Source organism: Nilaparvata lugens, chromosome 7 (genome assembly GCF_014356525.2).
Source record: "Nilaparvata lugens isolate BPH chromosome 7, ASM1435652v1, whole genome shotgun sequence".
Taxonomy (NCBI): domain Eukaryota; kingdom Metazoa; phylum Arthropoda; class Insecta; order Hemiptera; family Delphacidae; genus Nilaparvata; species Nilaparvata lugens.
The window spans coordinates 21,328,937-21,344,863 of NC_052510.1; the positions used below are offsets into that span (position 1 = coordinate 21,328,937).

At 32.8% G+C, this 15,927-nt stretch overlaps 1 protein-coding gene across 1 annotated transcript in view; it reads right to left on the reverse strand.

The window, feature by feature from the left end:
* Window positions 1-15,927, reverse strand: part of LOC111054601 — a 171,417-nt gene that overhangs the window by 23,084 nt on the left and 132,406 nt on the right. Inside the window, exons 8-9 of the mRNA XM_039432333.1 lie at window positions 7,543-7,702; window positions 5,721-5,898 (exon numbers count right to left, since the gene is read on the reverse strand). Coding sequence (XP_039288267.1) covers window positions 5,721-5,898; window positions 7,543-7,702 — 338 coding nt within the window. The remainder of the gene's footprint in view (window positions 1-5,720; window positions 5,899-7,542; window positions 7,703-15,927) is intronic.

A 15,927-nucleotide genomic window follows, 5' to 3' on the forward strand; every position in this document is an offset into this window, starting at 1 on the left:
CAAAGCTTCAAACTCAATGAGGATTTCTACACATCTTTGAACCATTCCTAGAGCAATGTTCATGCAATTTGTATTACTGTAATTTGTGTCATGCACATGATTATTGAGATGTTATGAGAGTATTAGAAATTAAATGAAACTTATTTGTATTATTGTGATAAGGAGTCAAGAATGGAATAGAAAGCGGGGAAAAAATAGGGATTATATAGAGTGAAAAATGTATTGTATTCACAAGCAGTTATGATCAGCAGTCAAACATTAGATAATTTGAAAATCAAGCATAAAGTATGCTCATTGTTTAGCGCATCCTCCATGCATTAGGATGTATCTTAAGCAGTCAAAATGATGAAGCCTAATATGATGCCATGCAGCCTGACGAAAGATGCCAGCCATGCAGTGAACAAATCTTCATGAGTGAGTGCGCGTATATTATGGGCCCATATTATGTGAGTGATTTATGATAATAATATTATTTCAAAATCTCTTCGACTCATTGTTCCATAAACAAACTGGTAAATCGTTTGTAAAAATGCTGACGTTACACTGTCCAAACTTGAGTCGGGCAACCCTTGGGTGAAAGCACTACATGCTCATCCTTAATAAATTTATAAACTTGAAAGAACTCTTTAAAATTCAAATTATATTGTTTATGGGCTTAACCCTTCATTATCAAATTCATTTATTAATTATTGAACAAACAATATTTTTATATGATTTAGTAAATTTAAATAAATGCAACTTGTCATCACATGTTGTTCCTTAGTGACCCTGTGTTCGACCTTGCTTATAGCTTATTTATTTGCTAATATCATTTTCATTTCAGAGGTCAATAGTAACCCATTATCGAGTTACTTGATCCTGAGGAAATATAGTACAATTAATCGTTTGATTAGGAAAATAATCTAGTATACTCTAGACATTTTTTCCTATTTCGTGTGACAAGGGTACTTCCCAAAACAGGAGTTAACCCTCGCATAAGTGCCATCACCGAAAGGGGACTGGTATAACCATCACAATGTTTAAATGTTTAAATGTTTAAATGTTTAAATGTTTAAATGTTTAAATGTTTAAATGTTTAAATGTTTAAATGTTTAAATGTTTAAATGTTTAAATTTTAAATGTTTAAATGTTTAAATGTTAAATGTTTAAATGTTAAATGTTTAAATGTTTAAATGTTTAAATGTTTAAATGTTTAAATGTTTAAATGTTTAAATGTTTAAATGTTTAAATGTTTAAATGTTTAAATGTTAATGTTTAAATGTTCAAATGTTTAAATGTTCAAATGTTTAAATGTTTAAATGTTTAAATGTTTAAATGTTCAAATGTTCAAATGTTCAAATGTTCAAATGTTCAAATGTTCAAATGTTTAAATGTTTAAGGCCCGGTTGCACAACAGCCGGTTAAATTATAACCGTGATTAATTTCACGGGAGCCAATCAGAGACGGCGTTTTTGAAAAGACGGCTTCTCTGATTGGTTCTCATGGAATTAATCACGGTTAAAATTTAACCGGCTGTTGTGCAACCGGCACTTAGTTTAAATGTTTAAATTTTTAAATGTTCAAATGTTAAATGTTCAAATGTTTAAATGTTCAAATGTTCAAATGTTTAAATGTTTAAATGTTTAAATGTTTAAATGTTTAAATGTTTAAATGTTTAAATGTTTAAATGTTTAAATGTTTGAATGTTTGAATGTTTGAATGTTTAAATGTTTAAATGTTCAAATGTTTAAATGTTCAAATGTTTAAATGTTCAAATGTTTAAATGTTTAAATGTTTAAATGTTCAAATGTTTTAATTTTTAAATGGTTAAATGGTTATTACAGTAGATATCAGACTATAGAATAATGTTATTATTCATCATAAATCAGCTGACAAGAGATTACACAGATATGTGGAGAAGCCAGTCTATTCCTGTATTTCCATAAGGTCTATAGTTTCAATCAGATACTTGTTGATGAGAAAACTGCGTGAGGTCTACTGTTCACAGAACTACTAGTGTTTCAATGTTCAAATGTTTATAGTTTGTGTAAAGCAAGTTGAGACTTGGCCCTCCATCCGAAGAAATTACAGGGTTGCCAAATCGTGTAAAATTGCAACTTTCTCAAATTTCCAATTCAACGTCAGAATTGGATGTATAATATCATCCCCGATATCCTAGTAGTGCTAAAAAGGTTTAAGGGTTGAAGGATAAAAAGGAAATTCAACTTTTATGATAAAATTGGAAACATCGCGAAGATTTGTTTTATTCTTTTGAATATCACTTCTCTCAGAATCATGTAGCGTCGTAATGAGTATTAATTTTATATCAAATGAACGGGGAGACTGTCTCCTTCCTATTGGTTTCTGGATCATTTTTATCCGACCCATGGTTATTTTTTAATTAATAATCATGTTCTTCAATGTCGAGCAGAAAACATGAAATTTTCGACATGCTAGAAACTTTTTTGTCTCAAAAGATAAGTAGGTGGTTAAAGCGAGAAAGTTTCTCAGAAATAATTGAGATTATTTTTCCAAATGAAAATAATGAAGTTCAAGAAACTGAGACGAATGAAATTGAGGGAACTGAGAATGAAACAAATGAAATTGAAAATGCAGTCAATGAAATTGAGGTAAATGAAGGAAGTGGAGAAGAAATGTTAGATAGGAATGATAATGAGAGAGAAACAGAAGAGAGGTGAGAAAACCAGTGTGGTTGAAAGACTATGAAACCAGTTATCTTAGTTTATCAGTAAATGGGCCTCTCACATATTCTGAAGCTATAAAATCAAACCATGCTGAAAAATGGTTAGAGGCAGTTTAAACTGAATTGAATGCTTTGACAGAGGATAATACTTGGACAGAGGTAGAGACTGCACCAGAAAATAAAGAAGTAATTGATAGCAAATGGGTATTTAAGACAAAAATGATGAGAAGGGTAACATTCAATACAAGGCTAGATTAGTTGCTAGGGGATCAAACAAAAGGATAACATAGATTTGAATGACATTTATGCTCCTGTGGCTAGATTGCCGACCTTTCGAATTTTTATGAGTGTTGTAAATAAATTAAGTTTTCCTGTTTATCAGATGGATGTAAAAATGCTTTCCTTGATGGTGAAACAAAAGAAGACGTTTATATGACATTAACTGAGGGAGTAAAAGGATTGAGAAATGAGGTTTGTAAACTTGAGAAGTCAATTCATGGGCTAAAGAAATCACCAAAAGACTGGAATTCTAAATTCGATTTTGTAATGAGAATGAACAATTTTACAAGGTCAAAGAACGATTATTGCTTGTATTCTAAAATCATGAAGGGTGAGAAGGTATTTCTATTATTGTATGTAGATGACTTACTCTTCTTTGGCTGAGATGAGGATGAGGTATCAAGATTGAAATCTATCTTACAAGAGAATTTCAAGATGAAGGACTTGGAATGAATGTCAAACAGGATATTGAGAAAGGGTGACTGCTATTAGTCAAAAGAAATATCTCAAGCGAGTATTAGAAACATTCAACATGCAAGATTGTAAACCCATGGAAACTCCCATTGACAAAAACTTCAACTTTGAATTATTGAAAAGAGAGAAATCTGAAACTTTAGAAATAGAGAAGAAATGTCGTAGATTAATTGGCTGTCTTATGTATGCTGTTGTAGGATCTAGACCTGACTTGTATTGTACTATATCTTTTTTGAGTCATTTCCTAAGTTGTGCCAGTGAAATGCTGTATAAGATGTTAAAACGTGTATTGCGATATGTAAAATGTACTTTAGATATTTAGAGTTTGATTATAAGAGAAATTAAAATGATGAAGTAATTGTTGACTATGTACATGCAAACTGGGGTGGTGACTTGGAGAGAAGATCAACCTCAGGTTACTGTTTTAAAGGATTTGGCAACACAATTTCTTGGTGTACCAAGAAGCAACACAGCATAGCTTTGTCCAGCACAGAAGCTGAGTATGTAGCTTTAAGCCAAGCTGCAAGCGAGGCTTGTTGGATTAGAGGTGTGTTAACAGATTTTTGTATACCGGTAATCGATGAAAATTGTCTTATTTTATTGTATAAAGACAATCAATCTGCTATAAAAATAGCTCATAATCCTGAGAATCATGAACAAATGAAACATATAGATATAAGGTATTATTCTATTGGAGAAAAAGTTTCCAATGGCATTATTCAAATAAAATATTTAAAATCAAATGATCAAATCGCTGACATATTCACGAAACCATTGGGAAGAGAACTTCCCTGTAAAATTCAGGAACAATATTTTCTAAGAATAATTAAAATATTATATAAAAGTAAGAGGGTGTATGTTATTTGATAATGAAAGTAACATAATGATATTCATGGCACTGGCTATTTTTGGCGCTTTTACTCTGAGGCCTGTTGTGTTGTGTGTGTGTGTGTGTGTGTGTGTACTTGTGAAATGTAATGGCTAACGAGTAGTGCATTGTACTGTGTATAATAATCATATTCCATTAAAAGTAAATTGATATGATATTGAAGATGAATTATCTATTCACTAACCAGTTAAAACCTTCTTACGTCTCTAAGGTCTTATTTCTAACGACTCTGGAAACGAACTGCATGATTAATGCTGGCGGACGATTTTTTTCACGCACTGGTAAAGGGTGAGCAGCACTTAATATGTCATCGTCCTTTAATTCTATTTCAATTTCATCTGCAATTTTCTTCAGCAGCTCCCAAGGCGCCTTCTTCGAGGAATCTTCCATCCCATGAATTTCCAAGTTCCAACCCCTATCATATTGATCGAGATCGTTTAATTGTAGCCTCAAATCTTCGATTACACAGTCCTTGGAACGTTATTGTTTTTTACTTTATGAATCTCTTTGGAGAGTTTCATATTTGCATACCTCATATTTTTCGGAAATAAACTTCTATGACTTCCTTGTTTCGTGGTACAAACAGATTCAATGTTGGTTATTTTATCATTCAGCAAAGTTAGAATTGTTTTAATTTCGGAAAGTTCAGTATTAGATGATCCCTCTGTATTAAATGAAGAGTTTATTGTATCACCTGCGGATCCCTGTCCAGTTTTCGCACTCTTACACACATACATACAACGCCATTTCTTCTTTTCGTTGGAAGACATTCTATTGTAGGCCGCTTCCTCCAAACTGCATCCAAAGTGGTAGCTATTCTTGCAACCATCACATGTCACAAATCCTGAAGCTGGTAGATTGCCATCACAGTAATTACACCGAGCCATTATACTTGAACTATTATAATATTTTTTGAAATAGAATGAAAACTCAACAAGTAATAGAAAGTAGCGGAGTTGAAAAAAACTTTTTATCTGAAAGATTATACCGTCCTTCCGCCTCGAGCGACTGAATGCGACTAAATTCTCATGATTATATTGCTTTAAACGATGAGAACAAAATTTTCTTGAATAGTAACTCAATAAAAGCGTGATGGAAAAATTGTCCAAGTGTCGTTTTTTGTAATCCAGTGTAGATTTCTAAGCTGAGACATAATGATGAAGCCCTCAAGCCATTTATATAATTTTATATAAATAAATATAACACTGCTTGACTTAGCCACCTGTATTGAATTTACTCCTCATTTTTGACTTTATTAGGCCTAAAATGTAGGCCTATAGAAAACTTGAAACACATATTCATAATGTCCATAATATATAATTACCCCATCTTAAAGATACACGGACTGTCATTTAACTATCAAGTTATTTATTCATGATTACAGAATCCACTTACCATACTTCACAACCTTGGAATTCAATGCATTTATGTAGATAACTTCCATGATATCCCCCAAAGAGTATTCGTAGTCGCCTGCGTTTCCATTAATGTTCAGTTTAACTGCATCAGTGTGTCTAATAGCTAGGGTGAGCGTATTCGGCCTGAATGTAGTTTTAACTCTCACAATCTTGTGCTGTAAATCATAATAGACACTATCAAATAATCATTGTTCACTCAGGAGAGACAATTTTCTAATTGGTAAATTGGAATGGGTTGATGGTTGAGAATATCAAGGGATATATCATATTAAAAAACAGTTATTCGCATAATGAATATCCCATTAGACCTAAGTGTAGGCTACTAAGGCTAGAGAAGGCACCCGTGATCTCTACAATTATTATTCAACCGTGGAGATGTCTTGAACCCAGATACAGTACAGAGAAGTCTTGAGCCCTGCTCACACATGATTTGAGTTGGCTTCCATCTAGTTCCATGGTCAGTTTCTCATCGTTCCCTCAATGCCATATACACTATTATTTCTGTCCGGCTTATTCTCATGCCTCTTCTCATGCCGGCTTCTTGTCATCCGCAAACAGCATGCTATCATGGCGTTGGCCTCTTAGCCTCAGATCCTATGACTTCAATAATCAGGTCAAACAGGTATGGAGTGAGTGCTGAGCTTTGGTGAAGACCGACTTGTACAAGGAACTCATCAGTTCTTCCCACACTGGTTCTTACTTGTGGGATGGCTCCTCTGTACATTTCCCTCACCAGACAAATATACTTCTCCTCCAGCTATTGTCTAAAGTGCTTACTTTACTCCCTGGAACATAATACTAAAGGGTCACTTTTTCGCTCTCGGGACGAAAAAAAGAGAAAAACTCCCTAGAGTGTAAAAGTAACTCCATTTAAATAACATGGGAAGCATCTCTATTTTAATAACTTATATTTGAAATATGTTAGAAGGTCTAAGCTCAGATGAGGAAGCATAATAGAGGTGTCTGTCATTGAGTCAACTGAATTCAATACCACAACCAGAAAATTGATCAACTCATGAAATATATGTTTGCATGATATTACATACTTAATATTAGTAGACGATGAAAATTTATACATATTTTAAAATATTATTTTATTCTATTCAAAATACCAGCCTACAAATATTTTTTATCTGCAATTCAAATCTGAAATGCGTGATCTGAATTCAGTCATTTTTGATAGTCGCCCAGCTGATAATTACTACTAATGTTGCCGATAGACAGCACAATCGGCAGTGCCAATCAGACGACCGGTTTTTAAGTTTTAGATTTTAGGTTATGTTGTTAAAAAACATTGTCACCAATAACGTAAGTTATTAAATTGATTTGATTTGCAGTTTCTATAAAAACAATGTAGATGGATCGGAAGAATGTTGTGAACATCACGAGCGAAAATTTTTTTTCCCTCAGGAAAATTGTTGCCTCGGCTTCGCCTCGGGCTTCAAACTTTTTCCCACAGGGTGAAAATGTTGTACTTTTCACTTTAGATATACAAATAACTATTTCTGGCACAATCCTTCCCCCCCATACTCCACCATACAGCGCCGGTGCTTGCTTTCAAAAGAAAACTTTTAATCCAAATAAAATTGACAAAGAACTTTTTTTTTAAATTATGTGTAGTGTCTTTGTGTTGAATATGACTAATATTGTGACCTTTTTCAATATGGTATTGTTTGCTATCAGTGGAAAATAAACTATTGAATTTAATTTGCACTGAAATAGATGAGAAATATTCGAGTACCAGAGTTGAGTGGTGATGAAAACCTATAAAAAGCGAGCATCAGGCTAGCAGTACTTACCACATCATTGGTACATAGATATACTTTTTGTTCAGTCACTTCAAACATTTCGAAGAAGTCCTCCTCATCCAACTCATATACATTGTCTTCAATGAATTCCACAACTCTAGGAAGGTATCTAAGGCCATAAAATGCTTTCGTGTTTGTATCGAGAAAGCACCTATGAAAACGAACGAGAGTGTTGAAAAAATATCATCTTATTTAAAGGTGACTACATAGTTATAGTCAATCTGGTTGACATTAGAGGCTGCTCAAGGCACTACCTCCGTAAACAAAGCCGTAGTGCATTCGTGTGATGTCAGCACAGGTAGGGCTCCTACACCAATAACAACTCGTTGATATCAGCTGATCTATATCAGCTAGTGTTTTTATTGATGTAGGAGCCCTACCTGTACTGACGTCACACGAATGCACTATGTCTTTTTTCACGGAGTACTCAAGGGGCCCATGGCTCCCCCAAAAGCTCAGAGGATATTTTTATTTCAAACAGGACTATATAAAAAATTAATGTTTTTCAAAAAATATTCAAATTTGAATCATTTATCATGAAACGCAATTCATTGAATAATATTTGTGAACCTATTTCTAAATTTCCGTTCGTCTATTTCTAAATGTTTACTATTTCCGTCCAATATGTAACTGGCGGACCGATAAAATTATTCCTGCCTTATACATTAAATTTCGAAGAGAGAAAGAGGTTATTGAGATAAATTCAAGCAATAGTTAAAAAAACTCGACATGTTGACACAGTTTGCACAGTTACTTGCACTCACCAGAAAAAAATTTATTTTATCACGTGTCTGTACAAACAATTGTATTTGTACACATTAGATACTGTCACGGTGAGATTCGCCAAACAGCTTTGATAAGCAACTTTCTATAATAATAAGCTAAAAATTACAACTACCCACCTTTATTGGCTGTTGAAATAACAACAAAATCTATGATATATTCATTTATTAAGATCCAGATTCACAAACAGTTGTAAATGGTTTTCGAATAACCTATAACAGCATAATGAATGTTTGTTTACAATAAGGGTTAGTTTCTCGATGCAAACTGAGCCGGCTACCTTATCAGTCAGCTGATAACCGGCGTGTCTGTTTCTGATTGTTGACTGCTTGCTTCGATTTTCAATTTTATTATATTGTTTATTGTAGGCCTTGTGCCTCTCGCTAACATTCAGCAGCAGTGGCGCAGTTGTGTGCCAAAGAAGATAATTTTGAATAGAATTTAGAATTTAGAAATAGGCCGGCACATCTAGAAAATACCTGAGTCTATACCTAATTCATGCAGGTGAACGGGCTACAGTCAAGAAAACTTCAATTAATCTTGCCATGCCTGATTTAATAGGTTTATACACTACACTTATAGGAATAACACTACACTTTGAAATAATTAAACAAAAAATACAAACAGTTTCAATAACATTGGCAAAAAAAAATCGAACAACAGAAACAACAATATCATGTTAATTTGTTGACATTCTTCATCTGATTCGGGGGCGCATTACTATCCCCGTTTAGATAGCAATACGTCACAAAACCAAACAAGATCAGTCACAAAATAACCAATTAATTTCAACATGAAATTACTCAAGAAAGAAAAACCCGTTGAACCCAAGTTTCGTCGATAGTAACCCATATAACCCATTTCATAATAATTTCGAATCCCCACTTTTGATTGACATTCTCGAATGAACCTTTGTTTCACTACACTGCACTTTCGTTGGTTTGTAAGTTGCTTTATCGTCGGGGTTACAGTACCTTGTTTTTGGCGGTGAGCTTTTACCGGTTGAATTTGGCTGGACGGCGACGTCCTCTTACGTCCCTAGACCTGTCGTCTGAACGGGTGTCTTGAAGCGGTGTTACATAAAGTTGCGGAACCAAAGGGGTGGTAGTACAAGAAGTTGGTTTGGGGACACACATGAACCGCTGTAAATAAATGTATTACAGCATTAATTTCTAACTCTTCCTACAATTCATCAAAAGCTAAAACAGGAGTCCTCATTTTATATAGATTTTTATCTTTAAACTACTGATTCTTTTTATCAGAATTAATGGATCTTTCTTCACAAATAATTCAAATTGAAATGATGCTAACTTATATGATATTTTTCGTTTGGTTTGCGAAATCAAATATAATTTTTCATATAGTAGCTCGGCTAGTATTGTTGGAAACTTGTGCGCCAGCCAACATTTATTTTATTTATTATTTATGAACTATAGGACGCAATCCAAGTGTAAATAACGGGCATTCGCCCAAAACTGCTCAGAACCTTAATTAAAAATGAACATTCCAGAGTTTATGATTTGATTTACCTTTAATTAAATAAAATTAGTAAACACATAGAAAGTAATTTAAATTGTATTAAAATTTGAACATTCATTAATATTAATTTCCTGGAAAAGAAAAACTTTCTTCTTCGTCTATTAAGATTTCTATCATAAAAAATTTACTAAATCATTCGACAGCCTTAATGACATAAGAAAACAGAGTCTGAAAAATATAAATTAAAAAATGTCATAAACTCAATATGAACATAATCTTAAAAGTTTCATTCCAATTTAAAGGCTATCTTCCTGACTTTCAGCAATACTCTACGATAATATATCTCCAGAAACAATAACTCAAATGTAACGTAACTGAAAACTTTCTATACTTCTGTAGAAAAAAAATTATAATTATCTTCCATCACTAATAAAATCAAAGGATTATTCTCAATCAATATTATTAACTTGAAAAATAACAGGCTTTGTTGATAAAATCTTTTGATTGAAGTTTCACTTAATTAATTTCCCTAAATTATATTTTAACCTTAGTTTACGTACCTTAGCGGTTATTTGAAGAAACAATTATTCGTACATGATGAAGAAACACAATTAAACCTTTCAGGACATGGCACTACTAGTAAATTTAAACATTAATAAAAAATAAAACTAGCTCCTACATTAACTAAAAATGATATAAACTCATAAACTTGCCCAAAAAGGGCGAAACATAATGACTACATCTTTACTCTCGTAGTGCTCCTAGCAAAGTGTCCTCCGAAACGTAATCTGGTCTGTCGGCTGGGGAATCCCCACTACTGTATTTAGAAACAGGTCTCCTATTGGGCGAATGGAATCAATTTGACCAATCGTCGCGTGGCTTCTACAGCCTTTGGACCAAATAGTAACTGCAAAATCGGTAGTTTGTTATAATTTCAATGCTTGCTGTTTTCCAACTTATCGCATTTTATGTCGCGACAAGAAGGCTAAGTTTTAGAGATAATTCCATAATCTACATTCCTCGATGACTCAGAGCCACAATTTTTAAATATCTATCATGGGAAACTCGAAGTCATGGCCGTTCATAATAGAGAGAGAAAATAATTTATTTCGCTAACTCACTTACAATAATGGCTCCAGTCTATTGCGTATTAGATTTACTATTATAACTTGGGAAAAGGCCTGAATTAAAGAGAGTGCCCGGCACACTCCCCTTCCTTCCGGTGTGAAACACGCAAAAAGAAATCTAATCAGGATATGTTACCATAGAGGCATTCTGTATGATTTGGAGAGTCAAATTTCTGGATTGATAGTAGGATCCATCTTGAAGCGGGCCCTCTTCAAAAGAAATCTCTTTAATCATTCCGAAATTCAGCAAAATGTATAACTAATTGAGATTTGTGGCAAGAGTCTTTAAAACTGTGGCAAGAGTCAGGACAAAACAATATGGACGTGTCCACCTTTTAAGTAGGTACTAAAGACGGACCGAGTATAATAATCTTGAATACTTCAATCACTTTATTGGGTCCCTGGTTATTTTCTTGGCAAACTCTAACAAGGGAAAACGTTTAAAAGACATCATAGTTTTAATTGGTTCTATGTTACTCTGCTGTTGTAAAATATGAAGTACGTTTGATCATAATAGTAAAGGATGAAACTTTTTCACTCAGCTGAATGTATTGAAATCTAACTATCATTACTATAGAGTTGAGAGTGCAATATATTTTTAACAATATAAAGCAATTCAATAGGCAATACTATTCTACATAGGCTACGATTCAAAGATAACAATGATTGAAACTGCATTATTGGATCAACGCGAGAGCTATATGACACAAGCGCGATTTTGCATTCCACAATCATGAGAAAAACACTTTTCATTATAATATTCTAGTAGGAAACCTCTACCACAGAACGCTAGTCAAAACAAAACAATGATCGAGTGCCAGGCTATTATCTACAATAATAATTCTGTATTTCGCTTCTCACTAGAGTATTGTCATTTTCTCACTGCCTACAACTTCAACTAGATAAATTGACTCGACAGCGATCATGGTTATTTATCTCAAACTCAAAGTACGTGACATTTTCTCTAAACACTGGAAGAATAATTCTCAAGGCATGATTTAATAATAAGAAAATTCAACTGGAACAACTATCTTAGGACTGCTAATGCTTGACTTCTGATCATCAACATTATGAAATTTACCAATACATTAACACATTAATAGACTACTATTACACTATTACTGATTCTCAAGTTCACTGACATTTCCAACCTTACTGGAGCCTCACATATTATTTCTCAACAATAAACTTCATATTTAACTAGATCTCAAAACATCCCAACTTATTCACATGGAAAACTTGATTGCAATTTTACTATTCATCATTAAAAAAAATTGATCATTTCATTAAAGATTTTCCTATTTTTTTTTTATTTATTAATACTTTTTAACTACTTATCTCTAAAGGGTCCTACTACTGTTAATTACCTCAATTTAATTTTGCCAACAAAAATTCTATTTCCTTTTTGACACGAATTTTCCTACATATTTCTACTTTCATATCCCCAATTAAATTTTTAATCAACCTTTCAACTCTCAACTACAGAATAATTTAAACTCATGCTTAACTCAAGAGATTTTTCCCTTTTCATTTCAAATTCAACTAGAAGAATTTCACTGTTAATTTTATTTTAATTTAACCCGTTCATTAGTGTTCCAATATTTATTTCTACTTTCACTGATAACCATTTTAACATTACCTAGGTACTCGAAAAAGTTTCTCTGTTATTTTATTTGTATACCTTAACTAATCACTTTGAATATTCATTGTCTAAAACTTTAAATTTTCGTTACCATACCAAATTTCTAAGCAACTTTAAACTCAATAATACCCCCTTTTTTTACTAATTATTACTTGTGTTTTTGCGGCTGACTTTCCTACCAAACATTAACGAACCTTTTGACTGGGCTTCCCTTAACTGCATTACGCTGATTGTTTTCCTTACAATCACTACGAAGACTCACTAAATATTCTAGATTTCGGTTTACGTTATTCTACTGACGAGCCCCATAACTCTCGAATGAACCAGACCGTTTACTAGATACAAAAAAATCTTAGCTCACACCATCTTCGGTGCCTTTCGCTAAAATTATACAATTCCACCGTACAAATTTGCAAGGTTAGTCACAGCTAAATTCCTTGATTTGTTACATGGACAACTATCGGGCAGTGCTCCGTTCTCTCTGGACACGGACCTACACTCGCGCCGATTACCTAAATTCAACAACCACACACATAGGCAGGACATCCCCGTGTCCTCCTCTAAATCTTGAGTCTCAACTAAACAAACAAAAAAAATTCCCCACAGTCTACAGGAAACGTCATCAACACAACGGATCTTTACACTATCACTACGCATGCCTACCGCAAAAATCACACCTAAAAAAAATATTTCCAATAATAAAACTGATTCACCTTTTCGAGAATAAACATTACTGATAAAGGGACTTAACAACCTCATCTGAATCACTTATTTTCATACAAATTCCCAAGGATTTGATTATCGTTTCAACTTTAATCTACAATACCCATTATTTAGTTTAAACATCTCAAGGCCAAAACTACTCATCAACCTTTCAAAACTACATATCAACAATAACTAATAAAACAGTTTCCTATTTATTCTCTGATTACCTTCGATCTACCTAAACTTATCAAAAAAAATTTCCTATTTTCCTCAAACATTCTCCCATAATAATTTCCGAATTTTCCTAATTTACTTGGGTTGACCTTTAAAATCTCAATATTCACTTTCACTACTACTATAATGATATTCAACTACCAGACGTGAGACCAGAATACGTACGTTGACATTACAATAATTTCTATCATCATTCACGGAATTACAGACTACAAAAATTTATTCAGCACTTAGAATCAGTTGTTTTTCACTTATGCTAGTTTCTTCTACTCATTTTTATTCTAACGTTAAACCTTTCAATATCAATGATCAATTTCAATATGAAGTTTCAGAATACTTTCAACTTAAGCATCAATGATACCTAACTTTAACTTTAAGCACTTCAAAAGATTATCATTTTAATGGTTTAACATAACTGAATAACTTTCCTGTTTCATCTACAATTATTTAAACTTCAGAAAAATTGGAGTAGCAACTATAAATCATTCATTCAACTCCAAACCTAAAATATTGACAGTTAACACGTTCACAGAATGAATTATTAAGTATAGACTCAGAAAAATTGATCTAGTATTATTAGAGTAAGTTATGAAAAATTTAATTTTTTAGAAAATTTGAATTCCAGAGATTTAAATATCTCTAGACAGCAGAGTCGGCGCAGTTGTGTGCCTAAGAAGATAATTTTGAATAAAATTTAGAATTTAGAAATAGGCCGGCACATCTAGAAAATACCTGAGTCTATACCTAATTCATGCAGGTGAACGGGCTACAGTCAAGAAAACTTCAATTAATCTTGCCATGCCTGATTTAATAGGTTTATACACTACACTTATAGGAATAACACTACACTTTGAAATAATTAAACAAAAAATACAAACAGTTTCAATAACATTGGCAAAAAAAAATCGAACAACAGAAACAACAATATCATGTTAATTTGTTGACATTCTTCATCTGATTCGGGGGCGCATTACTATCCCCGTTTAGATAGCAATACGTCACAAAACCAAACAAGATCAGTCACAAAATAACCAATTAATTTCAACATGAAATTACTCAAGAAAGAAAAACCCGTTGAACCCAAGTTTCGTCGATAGTAACCCATATAACCCATTTCATAATAATTTCGAATCCCCACTTTTGATTGACATTCTCGAATGAACCTTTGTTTCACTACACTGCACTTTCGTTGGTTTGTAAGTTGCTTTATCGTCGGGGTTACAGTACCTTGTTTTTGGCGGTGAGCTTTTACCGGTTGAATTTGGCTGGACGGCGACGTCCTCTTACGTCCCTAGACCTGTCGTCTGAACGGGTGTCTTGAAGCGGTGTTACATAAAGTTGCGGAACCAAAGGGGTGGTAGTACAAGAAGTTGGTTTGGGGACACACATGAACCGCTGTAAATAAATGTATTACAGCATTAATTTCTAACTCTTCCTACAATTCATCAAAAGCTAAAACAGGAGTCCTCATTTTATATAGATTTTTATCTTTAAACTACTGATTCTTTTTATCAGAATTAATGGATCTTTCTTCACAAATAATTCAAATTGAAATGATGCTAACTTATATGATATTTTTCGTTTGGTTTGCGAAATCAATATAATTTTTCATATAGTAGCTCGGCTAGTATTGTTGGAAACTTGTGCGCCAGCCAACATTTATTTTATTTATTATTTATGAACTATAGGACGCAATCCAAGTGTAAATAACGGGCATTCGCCCAAAACTGCTCAGAACCTTAATTAAAAATGAACATTCCAGAGTTTATGATTTGATTTACCTTTAATTAAATAAAATTAGTAAACACATAGAAAGTAATTTAAATTGTATTAAAATTTGAACATTCATTAATATTAATTTCCTGGAAAAGAAAAACTTTCTTCTTCGTCTATTAAGATTTCTATCATAAAAAATTTACTAAATCATTCGACAGCCTTAATGACATAAGAAAACAGAGTCTGAAAAATATAAATTAAAAAATGTCATAAACTCAATATGAACATAATCTTAAAAGTTTCATTCCAATTTAAAGGCTATCTTCCTGACTTTCATCAATACTCTACGATAATATATCTCCAGAAACAATAACTCAAATGTAACGTAACTGAAAACTTTCTATACTTCTGTAGAAAAAAAAATTATAATTATCTTCCATCACTAATAAAATCAAAGGATTATTCTCAATCAATATTATTAACTTGAAAAATAACAGGCTTTGTTGATAAAATCTTTTGATTGAAGTTTCACTTAATTAATTTCCCTAAATTATATTTTAACCTTAGTTTACGTACCTTAGCGGTTATTTGAAGAAACAATTATTCGTACATGATGAAGAAACACAATTAAACCTTTCAGGACATGGCACTACTAGTAAATTTAAACATTAATAAAAAATAAAACTAGCT